The sequence below is a fragment of the Hypomesus nipponensis genome, chromosome 20 (assembly GCF_054491055.1).
Source record: "Hypomesus nipponensis isolate SF chromosome 20, ASM5449105v1, whole genome shotgun sequence".
Lineage (NCBI taxonomy): Eukaryota > Metazoa > Chordata > Actinopteri > Osmeriformes > Osmeridae > Hypomesus > Hypomesus nipponensis.
Genome location: NC_140380.1, coordinates 10,181,673 through 10,207,490, shown reverse-complemented (window position 1 = coordinate 10,207,490; position 25,818 = coordinate 10,181,673). Strand labels below are relative to the sequence as shown.

Here is a 25,818-nt window from a genome sequence, read left to right as displayed (position 1 = left end):
TCTCCCTCCCTCTCTCTCTCCCCCTGTCTCTCCCCGTCTCCCTCCCTTCCTCTCTCCCCCTGTCTCTCTCTCTCTCTCTCCCTCCCTTCCTCTCTCCCTCCCTCCCTCCCTCCCTCCTCCCCAGTCTTCCCTCAGCTCAGAGGGGTGGTGAGTTAGGAGATGATAAGGGTGATGTCATACGTCCGTTTCCTGGGGATGTTAGAAACTGTACACTGTGTGCTCTGGGGCACAACCAAGTGTGTGTGTGTGTGTGTGTGTGTGTGTGTGTGTGTGTGTGTGTGTGTGTGTGTGTGTGTGTGTGTGTGTCTTTTCCACTGAGACGGCAGTCTATTCCCCCTCCGGAGGGACGGACAGAGATACCAGAGGAATGGTGATTACAGGAAACGGAGACAGGGAATGTTTCTAAAACCAGAGGATGGTGTTGCTTACACCCTCCGCCCCCAGAACACTGAGGAGTTTCATATCAGCCCACTTAGCATAATGTAATACACACACGTACGATTCAGCAGGATCACGTGGAATGATAAATTAATATGTTCCATTGAATAACATTACAGTCAACAGTATCGACCTGTTTCTGTGGTGATGACGCGTTCTAGCTGTGAGCTGTCTGTCTCCCTGCCTGTCTGTCTCCCTACCTGCCTGTCTCCCTGCCTGCCTGTCTCCCTGCCTGCCTGTCTCCCTGCCTGTCTGTCTCCCTACCTGTCTGTCTGGCTGCCTGGCTCCCTACCTGTCTGTCTCCCTACCTGTCTGTTTCCCTGCCTGCCTGTCTCCCTGCCAGTCTGTCTCCCTACCTGTCTCCCTGCTTGTCTCCCTGCTTGTCTCCCTGCCTGCCTGTCTCCCTACCTGCTTCCCTGCCTGCCAGTACAACACTTAATATCCTCTTGTTCTTCTATATCCCAGAATGCCCCTGTGCTGTCCTCCACTGGTTCTGCTCCATCTGCTTCTAGACAACATGGCCGCTTGTTCTTCTCTCCTCCCAGAGCAGCTTCAAGAACGCTCCAGCAGCAGGATTTCAGCAGGGAGAACTAGTGGACATGTTCACATGGAGACACACGCACACGCGCCCGCACACACACACACACACATAAACATAGTGTCGCACGAAACAGTATCTATCTACCTCCGTTAGCAGGATGTGGGGTCAGCTCATCTCCCCCCCCCTCTGTCTCTCTCTCTCTCTCCCTCACACACACACCAGTATCTTCAGCTCCGAGTCCAGGAGAGGCCACGCCGTCTCAGTCCACTCCCCGACCGGAAGCAGCCTTCCTCCCCTGATGGCTCCAGGGGGGCCCTGTTCGGAGACCAAGGTAAATATGCCCCAGGACCGCCCCTCACCCTGCCCTCCCTCCCTGTCTCTCTCAGACCTCTCTCTGCGTGTTTCGAGGAGCACCACCAATCTTAAAATCAGCTTAAGGCTGATTTACACTGCAAACTGGCTGGGGAAATGAAGATGTTTTTTTCTTCAACTGTACCTCGCGGCTATCACACCTGTCCCCCCCCCCACACACACACACACCTCCCACCTCTGTCCCTTTGGTACATTTACAAAAACGTGTCTGAGTTTGAGCTTTTGCCTGAGTGAGTGACTTTATCTCGTTCTAGGTTTTTCAATTCCCTTCATACTGTGGAGGAATGTCTCGTAAACAGGATGTCAAGAAGGGAACTCCAGAAACAGCTGGACGCAACAGTGACCTGTTCATAAATATCTGAACAGGCCCAAACAGTCCTTGAACATGTCACCTTACATGTTAGATGTTTCATAAAGTTTTCGTAGTGTCTTGTGTGTCATAGCCCTATACCAGCACCCAATGTAAACCAACAGCGCCCCCTACAGTTCAATAACAAAACTGTCATTGATTGGCAACATTTTGTCCATCTTAAGGGAATGCAATGCATTTACAAGTGAATATAGTTACCAGTCAATTCGATTGTAACACTGGTAACAGTTTATGACGACTTTGAGGTTTTTATTGACGATCATTCTTTTTCATGATATTAAAGAAGCCAGTTCCATGCAAATGAGTTCCAGAACACTCAAATAGGGGAATGAGAACTTGTTTGAATATTTACAGGATCCTTTAGGTTGAAAATAAACTAATCAGTCTACTCATCAGTTTAGCAATAAAATACAGTTTATTATTGCAGTTACACAACCACATACTAGTTTATAATATTATTATTTATAAATCTATGTATTATTCAGTTCTCTATTATATCTATTATATTAGATATCAGGAGATGTGTGACATTTGTGGTATTCATTGAAGAAAATATAAATAATTTGGGACAATTTGTCCATTTTGTGTCTAAGCTATTTCTGATTTAAATAAGACAAAATTAAAATGTTATCTAAAACAAAAAGCCGCATTGAGATCAAATAAAAACAAAAAGTATTTTTTCCTACATTACCTATTAAGTGGATTTAAAGTGATATGAATCCTCACAAACAAGAACCAAATAAGCAACCAGTACATTCTTAATCTGGGTCAGACCATTTAAACCCTCTCATTGGTCAGACCATTTAAACCCTCTCATTGGTCAGACCATTTAAACCCTCTCATTGGTCAGACCATTTAAACCTTCTCATTGGTCAGACCATTTAAACCCTCTCATTGGTCAGACGCCCCCCCCCCCCCCTCTCTCATTTAGCCCCCGCTCTTGCCATCAGCAACATCCTCAACGGCAGCACAGCCTCCACCCACTCACTCTGCGCCTGCATCATCCTCTCCCACAGCCCCACTTCTTCTGCTGTGGAGTCCATCCACGCCACGTCCGCCCCGTAGCTTCTACCTGCACACAAACACACCAGAAGAAGAAAAACGGAAGATTTTCAGCCGGACTAGCTACGATGACAAAGCCGCTGTCATTGAATAAACGTAAGAAATATGACGTAAAGAAGAGAGAACTGAAGTAAAAGTGAGCATTCCACTAACAGGGAAGGGGGGGGGGGGGTGGGGGGGGAGGGGGGAAGCACAACATTAATATTGTGAAACAATGACAACAATATCAATAATTCAATTATTAATAATAATGAAAATAAGTAGAAGAATCATCATCTTCATCATACCACTTCCGAGTCCTATTCTGAGGCCTCCAATGAAATGGTTGCTAAGGCGATCGTGGTCCCACACGGTGATCTCCACGGCGATCTCCCGCAGGTCGTCGGGCCTGAATCCGTCGTACACCATGGTGTGGTTGAACATGGGGCTGGTCGTCCTCTTCACCACCCGGGTCTTCTGCCTGGTCCTCCTGCCCGAGTCCGGAAGCACCGCGCTGACAAGCACACATCAACCACACCAAGTCAGATGGCTGAGCGGTTAGGGAATCAGGCTATTCATCAGAAGGTTGCCGGTTTGATTCCCGGCCGTGCCGAAGTGACGTTGTGTCCTTGGGCAAGGCACTTCACCCTCCTTGCCTCGGGGGAATGTCCCTTTGCTTACTGTAAGATTCTCCAGATAAGAGCTGCTAAATATAAATATAAAAAATATATATTTTATTTTCTTATTTATTTTATGTCTGAATGTAAAGCACTTTGGCTTCCCTTGTGGTTTTTAAAATGTGCTATATAAATGATTGATTGAAATCTAACTGTCCTGACCATGGGAGACTCCCAACCACTAGGGGGCACCATCTGGCAAGAATAATCATCTAACAAACCAAACTGACGCAAAGAAGTATTGAGAATATGCCAGTAAAATACATTACCATTTCACAAAGGGGTCAATAATCAGGCCCCTGACTGGCGGGAGGTTCTTGCAGTCCTTCACCCACACCTGCATCTCCCCGGCTTCCAGTTTGGACGGCCTTTTACCTTTTGACGTGGAGGAAACACAACAACACATTAGCCGCTTGTACACAGGTCACCATCGAGGACACAGTTGGGCGACACGATGAACAGCTTACTGTAGGAGACCCTGGGGAGGAAACGCAGAGCCACTCTCATCTCTCCTCTGCCGTCGACAGACTGACGGTGAGAGGGCGAATGTGTCAAAGTGGAGATCTGTGCGGAAACAGTGTTATATTAATAGTTAGGACATCTTTCTTTTCGTAAGTCTAGGCATAGCAATGTGGTATCGTGAGAAACTTAAGTTCGAAAGATTCTATGTTCTGTAGACGCGTGAACAAGGATTCGCTGATTCTTGTAGCCACCCAGTAGGACTGAGGTCACTTTCGTTTCGGTGCAGATAGCACCCAGCCACAATTGATCTACCCATAACCCCTACACTGTCAACATCACTTCCTGTCAATAGAAATGAGGGATGATTGCCAAGGCAACCGTTAACACAATCTACAAACACTTTGTCTTGATCCTTAGCTTAAGTAAGACACGTCCTCTCTCACGACCTACTCTTGGTTTCAAGGTGTACTCATTTATCTGGGTGTTGTTAAAGTCCCACTCCATCAAGTCCAGCTCCAACTCTCCAAGGAAGCTGTTACGTCCAAAGTTATCGTTGTGCCACACAGACACGTTAAGCTTCTGGGTCTTCAAGGTCTCCATGGTTACTTTAAACTGTAAGGGGAGAAACCAGCACCATCCGTGGTTGGGTGAAATGTTCTTAGTTTCAAAACAGCAGGTTTGTAGAAACTTGGTGGTTATTTTGTTCTTTTCTTTAGCTGTTATAGGAGTTCTTACCCTCAGGATTTCATTGTAGGTGGGGTTCAGGGTCTTGTTTTTCACACTGGTCTTTTTCTTGCCCATCTTTGCCTTGTCAGGTAAAAGGTAACATTTTATATAACTGAAAAAGAAAAAACAAACAGACACAGACACACACACAGATCACACACATGTCCACACACACAACAGCTTCTAAGACGCTGCACAGTACCGTAAGATTGCAGCTAGTTAAAAAAAATAAAAGGCAATGTGCAAGTCGGGCCAGAGAGGGGGCACTTGAGCCAGACAAGAGGGGTCAGATGTTATAATCAACACATTGGTACATAACTGCTGCTATAAACCATGGGGGGGGGGGGGGGGGGGGTTGAACTACGTTCTAGAACTTGAGAACCCCTGAGAAGCAGAAGACCTACGGATTGGAGCGGTTCTTCTTGGGGTCTGCGACGGCCAGCTCCCTGCAGTGGACCACAAAGATGTGGAACTCTCCGAGCTTCTGCACGTAGTTGAGGGCGAGCTGGACGGAGCCCTTCACCGCCACGTCTCCCTGTTCCCCGCTGTAGATGCTGACCATGCTGCCGGCCTGCCGCCACAAAACACGTTCACACACAACGGACGCTTTTGTCCAGGGGCAAATCTAGGGTTCCCTCTTCTGGGGGAGGGGGGTTAAGCCCCTAGATAAAACTTATTATTTTTCCTGTGACCCAGCCAAACTGGGGGGGTATGGGGGCATGTTCCCCCGGAATACATTTTTGAAAATATCATTTTAAATAGTGTCCTCCTATGGGTTACCTAGTGGGTTTTAGGAAGAGAAATGAACTAATTTAGTTTTTAAAATATGGAAGAAAAAAAAAGAAAACAAAAAGAAGAAAAAAGAAAGCTCCTCCCAAAATAGGGCTAGATACGCCCCTGCTTTTATCCAAGCCGTGTACGGTTACATTTTTTCCACATTTATTGTGAAGATGTAATGTAGAATGTTCAGGTGTTTAGTACTTGCATTAAACATACAGTATATACACAATTATAAAAATACTTATCATGCATGTTAGTATTTTTAGGACTGCATTCACACGGAAACAGCAACACTGGAATATTTAAATGGGCATTAAGGCGGTTGTTAAGGAGCGGTTTAGACATACTGAGGACATAGAGACCATTCCAGACGACAGACTGAGGTTGGAGAGGGAGTTAGCGTTTCTCCTCCAGCCCAGGTAAAGGCTGCTCTCTGATGTGCAGTCGCTGTCCCTGCTGTCCTTCTGCAAGACATACCACATCAGCACGACTGGGGGGGTCACACCGAGGTCACACACACAACACAGGGAGTCAGATGGCTGAGCGGTGAGGGAACCGGGCTAGTAATCTGAAGGTTGCTAGATCGATTCCCGGCTGTGCCAAATGACGTTGTGTCCTTAGGCAAGGCACTTCACCCTACTTGCCTCGGGGGGGGAATGTCCCTGTACTTACTGTAAGTCGCTCTGGATAAGAGCGTCTGCTAAATGACTCAATGTAAATGTAACACACAGGCTGCAAGCTCCATGCTGCGTGTTTTTGACACAAACAGCAATACAACAATACGGTGGAGTTACAGATTCACACTGAGAAAGGACTTTCAACCGACTGAACTTTCTTATTGGTGGATATTCCTGCCAACAACTAAAAAAGGGAAGAAATGTATGCAGACTAAACATTTATACTGTTAAATATGACCATCATCTTTTTAATCTAGACAAAAATATATATCTGTAATAGGTTTTCGCTCTTCCTAAAACAATAGTTGTAAACATCTACTGAGTTGTTACAAGGAAGGCTCTGGAGGTATTGTAGTTCCTGTTTACCTCTTCCTGTGGGATAGCGGACACAGACGCGCTAATCATCTTAATGTCCTCAGAGTCGGAGAAGGAGGGGGGTCTGGGAGGCACTGGAGAGAGCAGAAAAAAACAGCTGAATCATTGGATATTTCGTTACGGTTAACATCAGGTTAGATCAGTTCAACACTTGGCACGATGGCAAAAACGACATGAATGCTTCATTGGATGATTGAAACAAAGAGCAATCTACATTGACGGCCAAGTGAGAACTTTTGCAGCACGTTTGTGTCGGTGTGTTTGACCGGATGCTCCCTCGCCATCCCGTGACTTCTTGCAGAGCACAACGTTAACTCAATATTGAGAGAAGAGGACACAATGAAGCAAGAAGAGGGAGATTGGTTTAAACAATTAAAGACTGATCTTTGTCATGGGTTTATGGGAACCTAACCAGTTTTCCTCTTATGATATGGAGAGATGTTTGTGTACATGGAAAATACACAACTGTATTAAGTGAGCAAATTATCGCCAATTTAAGATAATTTCCTTTATAAGCGTTAGCTGTAAACTCTACTAAATTCACAGCTGTTTCATTTGACACAGACGTGAGATCATGTTGCTTTGGCGGCTCAATGTTCTGTTTCTGGGAGTGAATGAAAAAGCAAAAACTTAAGCATGTTTACGTGTTGATGATCTTGAGGTTAGGTCCTCCAAACTCTTAGAGAAAGACATCGGTCTCCGAGGCATTGCTTTCAACTTTGTCCTGAGAGGGCTCGCGTCCTCGTGATAACCTGCCATCGATGGAAGAAAATCAACTCTGGAAACATGAAACTAGGACATGAAACAACATCAGACCCCAAACTCAAGATTAGCTTAAACAACTATAATCATCACGAGAGAGAGAATACATTAACTAACATCAATATGAAAATATAAGGTTGTGAGCAGAGGGTTACTTTTAACCAGGTTGAAGAATTGTATAACTACTTAATATTTTATTTAGACAGTTTCAATGTTTTTTATTATTATTAACGACCATTTGATAGGCTTTGAATTAGTCATTTTATTAGCTACAATCCGCTGATAATCAAAACACCCCTGACTACACATATGATCTAGACCTCTTTCTTGATTGTACTAAGAGAGCATGATTTTTTGTTGGTTTCTCTAGTACTCATCTTGTGAATCAGTAGGCACTTGATATGTTAAAGGCATTCATCTGGCCTAATGATATAAACATTTGACGGACTAAAAGATGGAGATTAAATGTGGAGGCAGGGTTGTAGTGCAATGAGAAGGAGGAAGTTGTACAAGAAGACAATAGAATCTCAAAGTTCAACAAAAATAATTTTGAAAAACATCAGGAAAAGTATAACCAATCTTGTATTCAGTTTGATCGATCTATGCATCTACTTTTATGTTATGCCAGACACTAATTCATTCTGAAAGATATCCTCGGGTGTTTTAACCAATCACAGATCAGCTTGACATGATTGGCCTCCACAATGCGCTTCATCCAAATCAAAATCAGGTTCGATCTCTCAATCATGACATTTTTGAGGAGAAAATTGTAAACGCTCACTGCATGGATGACTTGCTCGAGATTGAACCTTTGGTGTGCCTCCACTTGAAAAGCCACTGTCAACATTTAGCATCGAACTTTCAGTGGTACTCGTGTCCTGGGACTTCTCCAAGTCTATGCCTGGACTTAACCCTCTGTCTCCAACATCGATAGAGGCAGCGGGGGCATCAAAGATCGCTTTCTGTTCTTCCGCTTGTCGTTCTTGAAGAAAGGGAGGGACGTCTGTCCCTTGTTGAGTCGTGTCGACACGATGAACAATCTGGGGAATGAAGGACCTTGCGAGCTGGGAACTGACTCCGGTATCTTCTGAAGACTTCCGTTTACCTAAATCTCGGTTTGAAAGCTGCGGTCCGATCACGCCCCCTTCTGAGGTTCTCCTTGCAGTTGGGTCTCTGTGATTCGGTCCACGCGGGAGACCGGATGATAGATTTAGGTTCCCTAAACTGGTTCTTCTGCCTGGATGGGCGATGGACCGACTAGGGAATCGCAATGACGACAGAGCACTCTGATCGGAGCCTCTTCTTGGTTGGGTCATGGAAAACTGCTCTTGTCTGAACTGTGGGAGAGAAGACGGAATCTTTAAGATGGATTTAAGGGCTTGCTTTGCTTCGTGTGAGGGACTTTTTCTCTGGCTAACTGTTTGGTTCTCAGATTCCTCTTCAAGCTCCATTGACGGAGAGGCAATGTCTATGGGGAATGTTTTTAAAGGAGAACCGGTATTAGATCCTTTGCAATTTGTCACTTCTCTTGGCAAAGCTTTTGGATGGCATGTTTTTGACGGACCTTTCCTAAGTTCATCATCAGATGCATCCTTGGGCTTTGGAATCCGAGACTTGGGTGTGTTTGGGGCTGGGCTTAAGGGCCTTTCGTGAGATACTGTTTCGCTCTCACCCTTATTCTTCACACTGGGACTTAAGGGACGGACAGGCAAAGAAGCGTCATCTTGCGGCTGGGTGACAACCTGAAAGGCTGCAGCCGCCTCCTCAGGGCTGCTGTCTGTCTCATCACAGATGAGGATGGGTCTAGCCGTAAACGTACCATCTGCGCTTGGTATGTTCAACAAGACGCTGCTTTCGACCGGAGGAGGGTTCTCTGGAAGTGTGACAGCCGTCCGTTGGGAGAAGGCGTCGACACTGCTCTCCAAGTCTTCGGAGGTTGTCATGCCACCGGAGACACGGTCAAGCGGAGGACTTTGAAAACGCGATGAGGCCTCTGTTGTTTCGATCTTAGGAGGGTCTTCATTCAAATACTCTATCTGGTCGCAATGATCCCCGCTACTCGGATGAATCTTTGAATCAGTGCTTGATTTAGCGATCAGTATTTTAGGACTACTGTATTCTCTCTCCCAAAATGACTTCAGGTTGGACAGTTTCTTAAGAAACTCGTCAGCTTCGACTTCACTTTTAACTACCTCATGTTCAACTTTGTTGACGACTGAACTGGCAGATTGGATCGCATCTTCGCTCAAGAACTCTGGCTGTAGAACCTTTGTCTCCTCCGGAGTTTCATCACTTTCAATATCAGTTTCACATTGATATTGCAGAGGGGTCGTTGAATCCGTTTGGGAGGTTGACATGACATCATCTAGTCCTCTGTCTTCTGACGAGGTGGTTTCGACTGCTCTCTCTGTTTCAGGGCTTTTTTCCTTTGCTTGACCTCTACTAAATATTCCAAAGAGCCATGGCTTTGGAGACGCAGTGCAGGGTAGTTTACTTACGCCGGCGTCACTTGGTGACTTAGCATCGGAGATGGAGGCGACAACGACCACTGATTGGTCAGTCTGTTGGCTAGGAAGCTCCGCCTGCGACTGCAGACTGCCAGTTGAGCTGGGGTGGTCAGATTCTTTCACTCCTGACAGTAGAGCTTCTCTCTCAACTGGACTCTGTGTGGACTCTTCAGAGGTCTTTTCCTTCGCCTCTGATCTGCTAAGTAAACCTAGTAGCCCTCGTCGTGGGTTAGGTGACTCAGCACCACTGTCTTCGTCTTCCTCTGAGCCAGCTTCGCTTCCTGACTCGGCGTTTAAGACGGACCGGACGAAGATCTCTGGTTTGGGGGCAGGAAGCTTTGTCGTGTCGCTGCATGCGGGGCTCACGCTGACCCGTTCACAGGTGTCAGCGACGGGGTCACCTCCATCCTCCGTCCCTGACCCTGGAGGAAGAGGCTTACCTGGCGTCTGGTCAGCCGTGCCAGAGTCGAACACCTGAGGGGGCTCAGCACGATCATCATGCTTGCGTTGATCTGCGAAAGAAATCAAGACCAGTCGATTTATCACTTGCATTTCACGTCAGATGTATACAATTGGACAGGCTGAGAGAAGGAGATCGGTAGCCCTGACGACCAAGGATTAGATGACAATCAACAGCTCACAGACTACAAAAAAAAATGTTTTCTGAGCTTTTGCCATAAGAAATGCTTGATAGAAGGCCGTTTATTTTAGCATTAATTAATTAATACATATTGCTAGACATTTTTTGTGGTCTGGGAATAGCTGATTGTAGAGTGATTGTATGGAGCAACAATACAATCACAGTTTCAAAATCTTTGTAACCCAACAAGAGGTAGATGCGTAGTCCAATTCCTTGAAATCCCAAAGCACCAATCACCATGAGCAAATAGTACAGAACATGCATACTGTTTGCACTGAATATCATATGAATCACACACGCACAAGAAGTTAGTGATGTAATTCAGTAAAAACTAACAAATTCAACAGATTTAATCACATACATTTGTCAAAAGTACTAAAATGGCCTATTTAGTATTGATTGGTTGATCGATTGGATGATTGATTAATCTTAGCCTTGTAATTCTAAGGATTGATCCATCCTTACCAACAGGAACATGAGTTGAACCTGTAACCTGAGTCTGAGTGTTCAGCCCCTGCTTACAACTAGGTGATCCTATGCAGGGGGAAGCCTCCTCTTCATCCTGTAGTGGACTCACAGGGAAACACTGACCATCATCCTCACTGTCTCTGCTCATGTCTTCATGGACGGTCTTCGGGTCCCCCTCTGAGGGGGCCGTGACCACTGAGGGGGACGCGACATCCAGGTCCAGCAGGCTGTGTTCCCCCAGTTCCTTCCCATCCTGCAACTCCGGCGACCACTCAATGCCCCCGCGACTGACCGCCGAACTGAACCTCACCTGTTTTCTATCCAGCCAGCCAGCGGGTTCTCTGGAGGGGAGAGGGTTCGTGGGAGAGTCCGGGGTGGCGGGGATTTGCGGGGTAGGCTGGCGGTTGCTGGCCAGTCGTCGGGGAAGAGAGTCAGTGGAGCTACAGCTGGAGTTGTGTTTGAGGATCCCTCTAGGGGCGTGCAAGCTCTGCCTGGACGCAGGCCCGTCGATCTCTAGCGAAGAGTCGTGGGATCTGCAAAGGATCGTTCTTTTTCGGGGGACGGGAATGGGAACAGGTGCGTTTGGCTGGACCCGGTTTTCTGAACCCTGTGGTCGAGGGTTAGTGAGGCGAGGAGAGCTGCAGGGGGAGGATGGCAGAAAGTCTGGAAGGAAACAACAGTGCAGAATGGATTGAATCTAAACACACTAACGCGAACACAGAGAAAGCAAAAGGGGCAAATCCCTTGTTTCATCACAGTCCCTTTATGTATGAAGAGGACAGTGCTTGAGGGAAAGGGTAAGTGTGTTTTATTTGCATCTTTATATGAACTGGATGGATGGACATGTCTGTTTTTCATTTCATCGTCGTGATTTAAATGGGCATTAAGGCGGTTGTAGTTCATTAGTGCTGTTCGGATAACGGGGCAGTTCTCTGGTTCGGGACGCCACGGTAACCATTTTCACAGCTACTGAGAAGCATTCCAATGATCCATCTCTAGTACAAGTCATGCACTGCAGCTTAGAGCTTTGTAGTCAGGCTATGTGCTTTTCTGTGTAATCCCTTGGTAGTCTGGCTCCCACGTGGACCTGGGGAGCCTCTGGGAAAATCTCTGAACCAGTCACTACTCACTGGCACGTTTCAGGAGATGTTATTGTTTGAAAGAGTTCTCTGGTTTACAAAACAGAAATGTGATTATCACGTTCAAGCGTGGATGTACGTGTTGGGGTAAAAGGCAGACGGGGGAGGTTGATGGCAAAAGCTCATGCATCACCCAGCTAAAAAAGCCAGCGTTGAGTGACAAGGAAACAGAGGCACACCAAGGCCCAAAACAGGATTCACATGCATGCTTTCAATGGGATCAGATTACAAGACTTACATTTGTTTGCAAAGAGAGTGATTTGACAGTTTGTCCATCAAACCGTGGGCTCAAATCAAACAGAATACATGATTTATTAAAACAAAGTTTTACCTGTGAGTAATATTTAACTGTACTAGTGAGTAATATTTAGCTGCACCTGTGAGTAATTTGAAAGAGACTCACCCTTGCCAGGTGTCTTGGCTTGTTCCATCGCCCCATTGGTTAGCTGGGAGCCAATGCTCTCCAGAGTTTCAGCTGCAGGGGCTTGGCTGTTGAAGGGGTTCTGTCTCTGCTTTGGAGAAGTACGGGAACAGACAAACAGATTGGCATTGGCACTTGTTTGTCATTTCTGACCGAACTGTGTGTTGGGGGCGGGGGGGGGGGGGGGTCTGTGTAAATGGTATGTCTGTCATAAGAAAATCACCAAACAAGGATATCTAATTTGAGATTAACATCTGCTTTCACCTACCTTGGTAGGTGACTGTAAAACTGGTTTCAGCATGTCTGCCCGATTACAAATGTGTTCCCTTTGAAAATACAGACAAAAACTTTGAGTCACTGAGATAAGGTTCTTCTGAGAAAATATGTGCTGGTTCTTGGAAGAGCCATATTCTGCTTGTCCCTACAGTCAAGCCAGGACTAGTCGGCCCAAGTAAGCATTTTTCTCAACACATCTGTCTGAAGGAACATCTCTGGGGCACAAGCAAACAAGAACATGTGAGATCTGACCTCAGAAGCAGATTATTGGAACCCTAGGAGCATGTTATGAAGGATGTACTTAATGTCTGTCTAACTGACTCACTGAGTTTCTCTTAACTCACAGATCCTTATGACCAGGTTTTAACCCCCCCCCCCACACACACACACACACACACACACACTTAGCCCACACATACGGAATGTGAAAGTTTAGGAAACTACAGACTGCTATCCTATTTCCCTCGAGCTAGATTTACTGGCAACACTATGTTTTTATGGTGTGTTTCTGTGCAGAGGTTCAGACGACAGATATCCGCGTCGGCATAACGCGCTGCTTAGGACGACCGGCTGACCGACGCAGGAAAACAACACCCTCATTATAGCCCTCGTTAAGCTTCTAGATTTCACAGAACATCAGAACAAACATCACAGAAGCTTTCGAATATCTTATGCGTACAGTACACGTTTGTAATGTACACAAGCAGTGCTTGCTATGAGCCGGCCTCTGTTCCAAGTGTACACTAATCTATGACATTTTTTTCGACTAGAATCTTTTCGGCAAAAAATTTTCGCCCCCAATTTCTTTTACTTGAATTTCATTTGCCTCAAATTTGGTTCTATTTTTTCACATTTTTACTATTCGAATTTGAGCAATCTGAATTTCCTGACCTTGAGTTTTTGGATCAGAGTTTTTTAATTGAAATATGCTCATATTTCAATTTTAAAGAGAATTCAAAACCAACAAATTCGGTGGTGTTTAAATTTCAATATTAAGTATTCAATAACTAACAGTCAAAACATGATGTCACTTAATTGCTTCCATACTAATCAGACATCTCTGTACTTTGTGACTGTAACTGTCATTATACTCTTCAATTGCACTCTGGTCTCAATCTGCCTGCATGATATTTACAAATACAAATAAACACATAAATATCCATGAAAGTGACAGAGGGATAGTTCAGACAGATGTATATTTCTGTACAAACATCATGTCTTTATACGAACGGCCCACCTGGCATGGCTGTTTCGTGGAACTGAATCTTCGATCAGACCAGACATTTCAGGTGGGACGAAGACCTCCTTGTTGTCGCTGTTCACAAAGCTGGGCTGCTCAGTCCACATCTGGGACAGCTCCACTGACAGAGAAGCAACACACAGGAGAACCAATCAGCAGCACCGACACGGGAGAACCAATCAGAAGCACCGACACAGCTAACCCAGACTCGCCAGGGAGCATGTCTGCTTGCGTGTATCACTGTACGGTATAATTGGAGCAGTGCGATTGGGGCACAATCTAAGATAATCGGGAAATCAATGTTAGTCGATTAGGGTCAGTCTGGATTTGTCCCCGTGTGCTTCGAAAAGCGTTCAGCATCTTCAAAGACGAGTTGGATTCGAAGTTTAAAGAGTTAACTTGAGGTGAGTTATGTAGTAACCCCCCCCCCCGCCCCCTTCCCAATGTGACTTATTTCTTTCACCCCGTGAGAAAGTCATGATTTAGTTTTGACCCCCGACGACTCACAGATGGTCACACCCTTCCTTTGTCGCATGGACGCCCTGATGATGTCAGAGCCGTGGATCCGGTCTTGGTGACGCTTGGATTTTGTCTCGTAAAACCATTCTCCTGTTAGGTACTTCAGCTGGACCTTGTCACTCACAGACTTCTGCAGATTCCTACACATGGAGGAAAAAATAGAACACAGATCTAAAATATATAATAATAAATAAATAGATAAATAGAACTCGTGTGCAAGTCTACGCAAACACTTTATGAATGACGATAAACTTTTGTAAAAAAAAAATAAAAAAATAAAAAAAATTGGGAAGTTAAAGAAAATTATTCATATGCATGTTTCTTGATTGTACCACAGGAAATGTGAACACAAAACAAAACAACAACAACATGAAAAGACGGGATATCATAATACTTCTTGGCTGAAGTTAAACTGGGGCTTAAGGTGAAAGGGGGCTGAAATATGTCGGTGGGCCAAGTGGCCAATCACCTGATCCTAGTCTCCTCTGCCTGCTTCAGCTCTGCGTCTCTCTTCAGCACGGCCAGGATCACGTTCTTCTCCTCCTCCGTCAGGTGGCTCAGGTCTATCATGGTGCCCAGCCAGGCCGCCTGCTGCTTCCCAGCACAGACCTCACTCCACACTGGGGGGAACCTGAGAGAATCTGGCAACCTTAACTGAGATGCAGTCCGAACCGTCTCCTGGTCGCTAGCTAGCTAGCACCTGTGTGGATCTGTGTCTGGGAGTGGTCCGTCTCCTGGTCGCTAGCTAGCTAGCACCTATGTAGGTCTGTGTCTGGGAGTGGTCCGTCAAATCCCGGTATGGGTTAGTGGAGCAGCTGGAGAGAGAACGGGTCTCCGAGCGACACTCTTAACGGGTTGTGAGGAACCCTGGCTGGGTGAGAACACCCTGGGTTTCACTTGGTGAGGTTCTCCTTCTCCATGTTAGCAGCCACCCTAAACACCAGCGGGCATCTGGAAATCACAGTGTTAGAATATAAAGTGGTCTGACTTTGAAATGACCAAAGGATTCCAAACTGAACCTGACACATGAATACACTGCACTTGAACAACCACAGTCAAAGACAAAGCAACTACATCTGTAATTAACACAAAGATCTTGTGAGATTTCGTTTTTCATTTTATTTTGTTCTGTACATAACGACTTTCCAATGAAGTGTTCCACGATTTCAAGACATTGGAAAAGCATGCTGAATCGTATTTTGCATAAAGGTTGTGTGAATGTGTATGTGCATAAACGCGTGTGTATGGTGTGTGTGTGTTCAGGTATCATTGTACATAACATGTAACACCCCATTGTCAGCTGAGGATGTGAGATTTGGCTCGTCTTAAAAACATTTAAAAAGAGACCCCGACTGAAAGCCCTTTTTGTCCTGTAATCAAATTAGGTTTAACTTAAAATTAACCATCAACTGGAGACTGGTCTTCATTCGGAAAGACCGGGCAACAAATATTTATGGCTTTAGTCATTACAGAAATTGTAGTACTTAAACAAGTTTTATGAGTTTTGATAATTTAGGAGCTTCAATCTAATGTACTTAGCTACTTTATCTAAAACAGAATAGTATCGTATTGTATACAATTAGGTTATGCCTGTTGTTTTTGCAAGGATGAGATGCCTGTTCGTCTGAGTTTCCCATTGAATTACATAAAATGTATAAGCAAATATATCCAAATCAAATCGGATCAGCCTCATTCAAATCGTCTACTGTGTTACGTCTGTGCAATAAACTGTATTCACCCACCTCTCCCTTCTAACTAACTTTGTTACAATAAATGTTAACCAGAACACCGAAAAAAATGTTAAACATTATATGCATATAAGTTTTAAATCATATAAAAGTCAGTGCGTACCAGAGATGAAGCCTTCTGCATAATCACACAAAAATAATCCAACTGCAGGATTCAGTTAGTTAAAGCTTCTCACAGCTTGCCTGACGGAAACAGAAAAAAATACTTCTGGGAAAATTCTTGCATGTTGCGACTGCTTCCAAGTGACACGGCGCGCCGTCATCCTCTCGTTCACACAGCATGACGAGAACTAGAGAGGAGGAGGACGGACGTGGGAAACTCCAAAGTTTTAAAGGATTACCATTCCTCTGTATTTATTCATTCCCTCTCTTTCTCCCTCTCTTTCTCCCTCTCTATCTCCCTCTCTATCTCTCTGTCTCCCCGCTAAATAGGGAAACCCAGCTCATCGTTAACTCAAAAGAATGCAGTCAATCCTGTTGTCACAATTGGACCGATTACTTTGGCCTGTGTCAAAGATATTCACGTGAATTTCTTCCTCGTCTGTTTCTCTTCCTGGAGAGAATGGGGGATTAAACATTTATAAGGACTCCTTGTTAAGCCAAGGTTCTCCTGATGCTAGGCTATATAAAAAGTACTGGCGTTTTAAGTACAGATGTTTTTAAGTAAATCGGTCACATAAAAGGGGTATTGTTGCAGCTTACTACTATCAGATATTGTATAACTATCAGCCACTTGTACACAACTGCATATTTTATACTTGTTATACCCCTCAGGCTTTGTTTAAGGTCAGTTGACTAATAGGAGTAGCCTAATAACTGCAGGACAAATCTAAAACTATCCAACGCACAAGCATGTTTTGTCATATAGTCCCTCACAAATTAATAGGAATATGATCATTATGTTCTAACTCTAGGGTCCACAGCACAGTAATTTCTTACTCCAAAACAACAATAATGTTGGTTGGATCACCAAGGGGTGGGGTTTAGAAGGAAACAAGGTATTTGTTTTCGTGTCGTTGACCAAGTTTGTGGCGCTTAAATGCATGCCACCAATTGTGAAATACGTTTTTTTTTTTTTAAGATTAGCTTTTTACGTGCCAACAGTGGCATGCACAGATACGCCATTGTTGCCTTGGAATCTGTTGCGTTTGATGACACGGCATAAGACATGCAATAACAATAGGAGGATCAGGTTCATCACTTGGCCTACCTGAATTGATGGACAGCTAGCTCTATCGTCAAAGTGCAGAATGAACTCTGTAGATTTGGCCAACTGGAATATTGCAAAATGTGTATTTCAATACAGCAGTTTGACTAGTAGGCCCACCTGCTCGCCGTTTTACAATTCGGCTATTTTTCCAAACTGCTGTTTGCTACGTTAATAAAGCTATAGTTCAAATACGTTCAGCTAATCTCACTCTGAAGTCTTGAAAGAGCTAACAAAAAAAGTACAGTAGCCTAATAGTTACGAGTAAACACGTTTTCTCAACATTTGACAACTTCAAGTAAATGTTCAGAGTAGGCCTACCTCTCTTCAGCGATGGGTAGGCTATTTGGTGTGGCGGTGGATTCCACTTCCCAGCAGGATGGCAATAACTCAGCGGTGAGGACTAATTAAGTCGAAAATGCGTTTGAATCTCTTCTCGGTGCAACATTTCCACCTAGTGGTAAAAATGGTGCTTCTTGGTCGTTATAACGGTTTCATCAATCAAATGAGAAAGAGTTAGAAAGTTCACCTCCAGGATTTACCGAACTTCTAAAAAAAAAAAAAAATCCTATTCACAGCATATTCATTCTGTCGAGTCCAAATTAATATTTGATAAGGTTTTAAATACATTCGTAAGAAATCTAGAAAGTCGGATCAATCCAATTAACTACTTTCTACTTTAAGTTTTTATAAGGACTATCAAAATGACATTTTGTAACACTTTTAATCATATAAATTGTGCTTTAATAACAATCCAGACACAACATATTGTTAACATTTATTTCATTCCATATAAAATTTGACACGGGGTATTTGAGGAACGGAGCAGTGACTATGGCATCAGGTAACCAAGTAATTTTTTATCCTTGATATATTTTTTTACAAATTGGCTTCATGCACCAATGCCGCAAAACACTTTGTTTTTTCTTTTTTCCTCCATTGTTGAAGACAAACGACATGCCTGAGTTTTTGTTTGACATCATAGGCATCCCAATCATTCATTTATGTTCCCAATTACACCTTTGGAGCGACAATGGCCAAACAACACTGGAGAACGCACAGCCCGAGTGCACAATGTCAAGTACTTAACATCATAACCCAAACACTGGCTAGACTATTATCCACAATCAATGTGCACTAATAACAAAGATGTGTACAAAAAATGCTGAAGAAACAAAAACATGCCACGGCAACCGATATTAATGAATAACTTGTGTATTTAGAAACATATAAGTCAGCATTTCAGTCATTCCTCACTGGGTACAACAGCCTTCTGATCTGGCCCAAGCATATGTTGTGGCTCCCAATATTGGCACAACAGCAGAGTGGCGGTTAGTATCAATACAGGGATGCTGTGCGAACAGGATTCTGCACCCCCCCCCCCCACCCCACTCACCCCCCCCCCTCCCTTACACCCCACCCCCCTCCCTTACACCCAACCCCACTCACCCCCACCCAACCCTCACCCCCACCCATCTCACCACGTGGCACTACCAACGAAAACCCCAAAACGATTACAAAGCAGAAACACAAAATATCCCATTGGAAGAATTCAACAGCAACCAGGCAGACACAGAAGGCCCGTCTGTGGGAGCCGCCAGCATGTTGCGAAGCAGACAGACGTTTAGTGGTTCGGTGGTCAGCGCGCTGAGGGGATTCACACACTCAGGAGTACATGGTCAACTGGAGCCACTGGGCAGAGTCAAAGAAAAGGTCACAGATCGTTAGGGAAGGCGCTTAATGACACAAAAATCGAACTTATTCAACATCCTGTCGTTGTGTTTATAGCTGCGCATCCACTTATCACCTTAAACCAAAGAAGGTGGGGATTGTTGAATGAAGAAAAAAAAAAAAAAACATTTATGAAAAAAAAATTGAAAAAAAATAGTTATGAAAGTAGAAGAGGTAAGGGCTCATTAAAACCACAGCACGAAAAAGGGGAAAAGTTCACAATCAATCAAAAATAAGCCAAAGTCCCTTTTATTGAGGCTTATTGCAGATCTTCAAAAAAATTTTTTTAAAGGGGATAAAATGTGCAGTAGAGCCCAGACAAAGTTGTATGTGACTGGTGGTGAGAGGACAGATTTACCTCCTGGACGTTCACCTTGATGGTCCCATTGTTATCCTTGTCCAGGGTCTTGAAGGCGCCTAGAAGAGGAACACTTAGAGTGAATCTACTAGTTCCGTAGGATCGATTTCTTATTTATAGATCATCAATTAAAACCTTGCATAGATCTGCATAAAACACACCAAATACATTTATAATAATATATTAATTTAGCAGACACTTTCTGCAGTTTAATATAAATGCTGAAAGCCTAGACTTGCCCTCAAGGTGCAGTTGCAATCGAGAAGACCGCTAACCACAATAGATTAGGAAACTCAATTCTGTACATTTCAATTCAAAGAACGCCTGAACTCTGGATTGGCAAGTCTAGCGCTGATGTCTCGTAACCACAGGCAACGACAAGCCTCGACGTGAACCACAGGAGGGGGTTCTGGGACTCACGGCACATGGCGTCGAGTCTGACGAGGCAGCCGATGTAGTTGTCGAAGTCCATGTTCCCGTCTTCGTCGCTGTACCTGCGTATGATCATCTGAAACAGCTGGTCGTTCAGAGGAAAACCTGCATGGACAAGGACAACAGATCAAACACAACGCCACATCCTTCGTTAGGGGAAGTTTTGGAATCATTCGCCCCTTTAAACACAATTGCGGACCGATGAATGATTCCATCTAGAAAATACAAGAACGCATCAAATAAATTGAGTGAACCTTTGAACAAGGACAACAGTCTCCTGATCAGTCAAAATGATTCTCTCTCACCTGCAGCCTTGAAAGCAGTCGGTAGTTCGTCAGCTCCAATGATTCCAGAATGGTCAGCATCATACGCCTTGTACACACCCTGGAAGACACAAACCTTACTCAGCACCTACACTACCGAGTTTCAATAGACAAAAACATCCATATGCACGTTTTGGGAACTTGTCGACGGTGGAGTAGACACTCACCTGCCATTTCTTAATGTTGTTCCAGAGGTGTTTGAACTCGTGGAAGCCGAGCTTGCCAGTGCTGTCGCTCTGCGGAGTCGGTTAGGGACAAAACAGCAGCCAGGTGCTCTTCCAGACAGCCTTGACTCAAAACATCCTAAACGGCCCATGGAGGACGCTGTGTTCTCTGAGCCTTAAGATCATCGATCAGGGACGGCCTACGACAGTACGGTTGTTCCCTCCCTGAAGGACCGCAGTTACCCACACCCCACCCACCCTCCATGCCTCACCCTCGCCCCACCCTCCCCATCTCGTTCCATCATGGGTGGGAAGGATACATCCATCACCGCCACCATACTCCTGCAGGACTCAATGCTGAAGCCGTCCGTCTTAAGATCCCCATCTGGGAGGGAAACAGAGACAGACAGAGCGAGAGAAAATATAATATGGGTATGGTCACACATTATTCACTTACACCCAAGCTTCACCCACACCGGGGTTTGTACCTGTGACCTTTGATTTACGAGCTCGACTACTAACCAGCCTCGCCACCAAAAGCTTTTACAGACTGCTTTAAAGACATTGCATGAACAGAGTGGGCGAAAGACGTGTCTCACGTTTGGAAATGATTCTGTTGAGGATGTTCATCAGCTCAGTGGCGCTCACTTCCATATCCTGCAGAGAAGGACCAGAGGCTTCATTTGATATAGCTTCAGCTATCTGATTAAAGAATGAAAGAAACGGCTGACCTAGGATGTACTCACGTCGCCAGCCAACTGTTGGAAGACTTTGCGAAACTGTCTCTCTTCATCACTCTCATTATGCTCTGCGTACGCAAGAGGCCTTCGAGGGGCGGGCTGCTTGGGCACAGTCAGTCAGTTAGCTCCTCTCACACTGCCAGTCAACTACATACATAACTTTAATCATTGATACAGACATCAGTCGTCTGAGAGAGGAAGAGTGACAGAGACACAGAGAGAGATTGACTCACTGGGTCTGTTGGCACAAACTGTCCTGGATCGATGTTGCTGCAATGGATAAGCAGGAAGAGAAATTCTACACCGTGTCAAATCTATTTAACTTCTAACTTAACTATTTAACCTAAAACGGATGACAAGTATATCTTAATAAAGTTGATTAAGAAGATCAATCCATATTTGTTGAAAAACAAATCTGAAAGCACTTTAATATCCTTGTCCCTTTAATATTCATGTCCTTACCTTACAACATCTAGAATGCCACCAATTAGTCTTTTGGCCAAAAACATATTTGGTCAGTCAGGAATTGAACTGTCAAACGAGATTGTAGAGACACAGCGTTGTCATTGTAGTCAAAGCAGGAAAGCCTAAGGGCTTTTAGTGCACTGATACTCGGAATGTAGAATGACACACCCACTGTAAACATTTCTCCCGTATACGGGATTAAAGTATTCTTAACGCAAAATACGCCCAGTTTCCTAAGAAGGGAAATACGCTATCTAGGTTTTGGTTTTTAAAAACTCTTCTTTATATATCGGTCTTCGTATTGCTAGCACACGTTAGCTTGTCATTGAGAGTGCAATATGTGTCAAAGTTGCCTTACGAGCTATTTTGAGAGGCTAACCAGCTTTAGCCCAGGCTAAACGACAGTGTGGCCATTTACTAGCCTAACCCCTACATACCTAAAACATACACAAAATGCATGGTATTACGCGAATACTTTATTTTACACTAGTCAATTACCCTAAAATATGCTAGTAGCTAGCTCTGGCATGTCTGATGAAGGTTTTAGTTAGCCAGCACTAAATGCCTCTAATAACCCGTGTTGGCGAGATCTAGTACTGTACTACGGGAAGTAAAGCTAGAACTACAACAGTGTTAGCCTAGCTAGCTAGGTGATAGTAGGAAGAATAAAATCCGTAACAACAGCACAAAATAATCAATAGAAAATACGACAGTATGAGGTGATTTGACTTACCAAACTGTCCTAGGCTCAGTTGATAAAGTTGAAAGGTCTGATGACCACTCAGGAAGGAGTGTAGATGTCTGACTAATGTAAGTTTAACCCAACCCTGATGCTGCTGAACATTGCTGACTTCCACGAATAAGCAGTCTAGCTAGATTCTAGATTTACAGTTTTAACAAGGGCGTGTACAACTATTTACTTGCAACGTCATTCAAATCAGTATTATTATTTTACAACAATTAATAGTAACAGTAATACACATCTTATAATTTAGATAATAATAGCAAATGTTTTACTTTGTGCAAATTAAGTTGTGTAGCTATAGAAATATCCGGAAATCAATTTTCATTTTCACTATTAAGTGTTCAAACCATCGACTACAACAAGTAAACTTTGGTCGCTACTGTACAAAACATCTTGATATATAAGGAAAATATTTTACATAGTTTGAAATTAAAAAAGACAATGAATCAATCGCAATCAATACTTGATTTGTATTAATCACGCAATATTTTGTGACATAAAAAATGATTTCGGAATTGCTTTCAAGTGACCTGAGTCTTGGTAATGTTTAAGTAAAGTAAATACTCATTTAAGACTATGCATTTTAAAGTGCAGCATCATTTGAAATATGGATATCCCTTCACATCCCTGCACATTAGTATGTATTTTGGCACTGCAATAAATACTTCCATAAACGACCCATACAGTAAACACATTCAGTCTTTGGAATTCAAATAATGTTCGTGTCCTGACAATCTGATGCCATTTCATGACCAATCCAGACCGATCACCCAAAGTTCTCAACGTTTCTCACGCATCACTTCCTCCCCAGGAGGAGAGAGGCCTTGATGACTTTGGGAACGTTGCGCACGGTGAGGGACACTCTGGTGCCTCGCGTCAGCGTGGCCCCGGGCAGGGGCCGGTCGATGGGGAGGTTGGCCACCCTGTCGGTGAGGACGTCCTGTGTGGAGGGCTGGATGCCATGCAGGAAGTGCTGGTACATGCTCTCCTGGAGGATGAGGAGGCTGCGGGGCATGACCAGCAGAGACAGGAAGTAGCGGCTCTGTTCGGTCTGGGGGGTATCCACCTGGCGACACAGAGATTCCACATCAATGTCCTCATCTATGGCTAATTCACTTCATGGATCACCGAAGGAAATTCGAGTCTATTCGGGTTCCATGTTAGCTAGACCAGCAGTTGTACAGGACAGTGCATGTGTATACCTAAAAGCGCTAAACTGCATGGATAAACAGGTTTTTAGGTCAGGAGATATTCAAAGTAACTCAGAGACAGTTTTTGGGAAGCTAAAGATTTGAAAAGGTAGGTTGGTTGAAGGGCAGTTCTAGGGGCGTATGTAAGGCCCTCTGTGACATGCATGCATGTAAAAAGGGCTATACAAATACATTTTGATTTGAAAAGCTAAAGAGACATCTCACTAGCGATGGGAATCATTAAATTGGGCTGACATTTACCTCCTGGGTACTGACAGGTCTGTAGAAGTCCAGCAGGGTATGTGAGCCCAGACTGATGGTGGTCACTGTTGGGTGGTAGAGGGGCCCATCAACATGAGGCTTGTGTGTGTGTATGTGTGTGTGTGTGTGAGACAGAGAGAGTAAGAGAAAGGAAAGGTTATTATGAAACACATAGGGAACGTACACTGGCAAACAGGGTTGCAGCTCTTTGAATATCAAACGTAACATTTTCATAGTTAGGAATAGTAAGGTGTCAATAGTACCATTATTCCCTCGCCTGGTTTGTATTCATTGACCAGTACGTGATTGGCGGATTTCCCCGAGAATGCGCCGAGAGACGAGATTCTGTCGCAGTATGACAGCAGCCAATCAGGAAGCGTTTCAGAAAGCATTCCTTTCAGATGAGGCTTTCCACCTATAGCACCAGGAATCTTTAATACCAGTCATTCTAGTCCTTAGTCTGTTTCACATCAAATCACATACTTTACCACACATAAACACAACAGAAGACTTCACACATACCCCAGTTTTGAAGTCTTCTACCAGAAAGCTGGGTCCATTTAGTTTTTGGTGCCTTATATACCTAAAGCAGAAATGAATTGTTAAATGGACAGACACAATGAATAAAAACAAGTACTTGTTACTTTCGATGATATTTCGATGGTACAATTTCAGTATTCTTGGACGATTTAGGAACCATGCATTTTTGTTGAACCTATTGGATTGTATTACCTGCTGTAAAAGATAAGCCTCCTCCTCTTCTGTTATGAAATCTGGAATGTAATAAACCGTTGGTGGAGCCTGGGAATAAATATGCATTAATTGTAAATGGGGTACAGTTTAATATGGTTGAGCTGATGGTTTTAAGATGTATGCCAGTCATTCTCTGATGATGAGGGGTAATACAATATACCTACATCTTTAACGACGTGTACCTTTAGTTCATCCAATAAATTGCAGGGTTGTTCCATTTTGTTTCTTCGTGCAGGACAATAAATTGAGATTAAATACGTATGCTTTGCTCGACACGAGAACCTGGGAAATACGACTAGCTAACGCGTTTGCCAAGTTAGCTACCGTGATTGCTGGAAGATGGCTAGGTTTTAGCTCGCTGTCTTGCACACCTGTTATTAACTAGCAACTAATTTGTCTGTATTAGCCTACTACAAGACATATAGTATATATAACCTTTCCATCAAACGTATGAAGCTAGAGGTATGTTACTAAGGCATGCCATGTACATTTATAGCAAGTTAGCTAGCAAACTGCTAAAAACTTCATTCAGTTTTTTGCAGAGAACAACCACAAATGACTGCGTGCCATTTTGGGCGCTGCCACCTACTGTTCTGGAGGAGATTGTACAGCGACATATGGTACTATTTTACGCTTACTATTTTTTTCTCTCCATCTCTCTCACACTCTCTCGCTCTCTCACACTCTCTCTCACACGCTCTCTCGTACACATCCCTTTTTCACACGCATACACAAACATATACACACACAAGCCCCTTACAGATTATTCATAACACGTGTAATTAATTATATGTTTCATTTCAGGTCTTTAGGCCATATTAAAAGTGTGCATTAATAATCATGTGCTATCTTTGTTCCGAGAAAGGAAGAAAAAACACCATTCTGAATACAAATAATAGGTAGTGCAATTAACTTGCCTTTTCACCAGTCCTCCAATTTGTTTGTGCACTTTACATGCGCTGACCGCATTTGGACCAAACAACTCGTTTTGCACCGTCTGACAAAGATATACCCTTCAAATCCCACTCCAGCAGGATCACTCCAACCATGAAATAGAGGTTTCCATGGTTACACCAGGAGCCATGTTAAGGGGTGCCTCCGTGCCTCTTCATTTTGCAGTAGTCTGGTTTCCACCTTACCTCTCAATACTTCATCTCGCAAGTCACTGTAGCCTACCACTTAAAGCAATGGGCGGCGCTGCAATGATTCGATTAGCTTCACGTCTAGGCTACATCAAAATCAACGGGATGGTCCTCTTTATAATATAAAA

The 25,818-nt window shown here is 44.0% G+C and overlaps 3 protein-coding genes across 11 annotated transcripts; all 3 read right to left on the bottom strand.

Moving 5' to 3' along the window:
• Window positions 1-2,113: 2,113 nt before the first annotated feature.
• sytl2a (synaptotagmin-like 2a) lies at window positions 2,114-17,776 on the bottom strand. Of its 8 annotated transcripts, none has more exons than XM_084683960.1 (19): window positions 17,708-17,776; window positions 17,390-17,452; window positions 14,901-15,382; window positions 14,420-14,571; window positions 13,910-14,033; window positions 12,665-12,722; window positions 12,379-12,487; window positions 10,834-11,499; window positions 10,169-10,240; window positions 7,104-7,211; window positions 6,451-6,533; window positions 5,755-5,871; window positions 5,032-5,198; window positions 4,637-4,739; window positions 4,352-4,513; window positions 3,907-4,003; window positions 3,709-3,814; window positions 3,071-3,276; window positions 2,114-2,793 (listed from the first exon to the last, which is right to left on the bottom strand). In XM_084683960.1, the coding sequence occupies exons 3-19, from the start codon at window positions 14,999-15,001 to the stop codon at window positions 2,645-2,647; spliced, it is 2,580 nt and encodes an 859-aa protein (XP_084540086.1). In that variant the 5' UTR covers window positions 15,002-15,382; window positions 17,390-17,452; window positions 17,708-17,776; the 3' UTR covers window positions 2,114-2,644. The 8 variants fall into 8 exon arrangements, with proteins under 8 accessions (XP_084540086.1, XP_084540089.1, XP_084540085.1 ...); XM_084683963.1 differs by lacking the exons at window positions 17,390-17,452; window positions 17,708-17,776 and adding an exon at window positions 16,283-16,413 and having other exon boundaries at window positions 10,834-10,930; window positions 11,147-11,499; XM_084683959.1 differs by lacking the exons at window positions 17,390-17,452; window positions 17,708-17,776 and adding an exon at window positions 16,283-16,414.
• Window positions 17,777-18,856: 1,080 nt separating this feature from the next.
• capns1a (calpain, small subunit 1 a) lies at window positions 18,857-22,471 on the bottom strand. Its single transcript, XM_084684269.1, has 11 exons — window positions 22,333-22,471; window positions 21,597-21,665; window positions 21,368-21,404; window positions 21,141-21,233; window positions 20,994-21,051; window positions 20,715-20,779; window positions 20,398-20,466; window positions 20,213-20,291; window positions 19,896-20,012; window positions 19,476-19,534; window positions 18,857-19,078 (listed from the first exon to the last, which is right to left on the bottom strand). The coding sequence occupies exons 2-11, from the start codon at window positions 21,641-21,643 to the stop codon at window positions 19,052-19,054; spliced, it is 651 nt and encodes a 216-aa protein (XP_084540395.1). The 5' UTR covers window positions 21,644-21,665; window positions 22,333-22,471; the 3' UTR covers window positions 18,857-19,051.
• Window positions 22,472-22,535: 64 nt separating this feature from the next.
• Window positions 22,536-25,430, bottom strand: alkbh6 (alkB homolog 6, nucleotide demethylase). Of its 2 annotated transcripts, none has more exons than XM_084684266.1 (6): window positions 24,713-25,428; window positions 24,528-24,596; window positions 24,318-24,378; window positions 24,059-24,210; window positions 23,796-23,894; window positions 22,536-23,410 (listed from the first exon to the last, which is right to left on the bottom strand). In XM_084684266.1, the coding sequence occupies exons 1-6, from the start codon at window positions 24,764-24,766 to the stop codon at window positions 23,141-23,143; spliced, it is 705 nt and encodes a 234-aa protein (XP_084540392.1). In that variant the 5' UTR covers window positions 24,767-25,428; the 3' UTR covers window positions 22,536-23,140. The 2 variants fall into 2 exon arrangements, with proteins under 2 accessions (XP_084540392.1, XP_084540393.1); XM_084684267.1 differs by having other exon boundaries at window positions 23,133-23,410; window positions 24,731-25,430.
• Window positions 25,431-25,818: the final 388 nt, after the last annotated feature.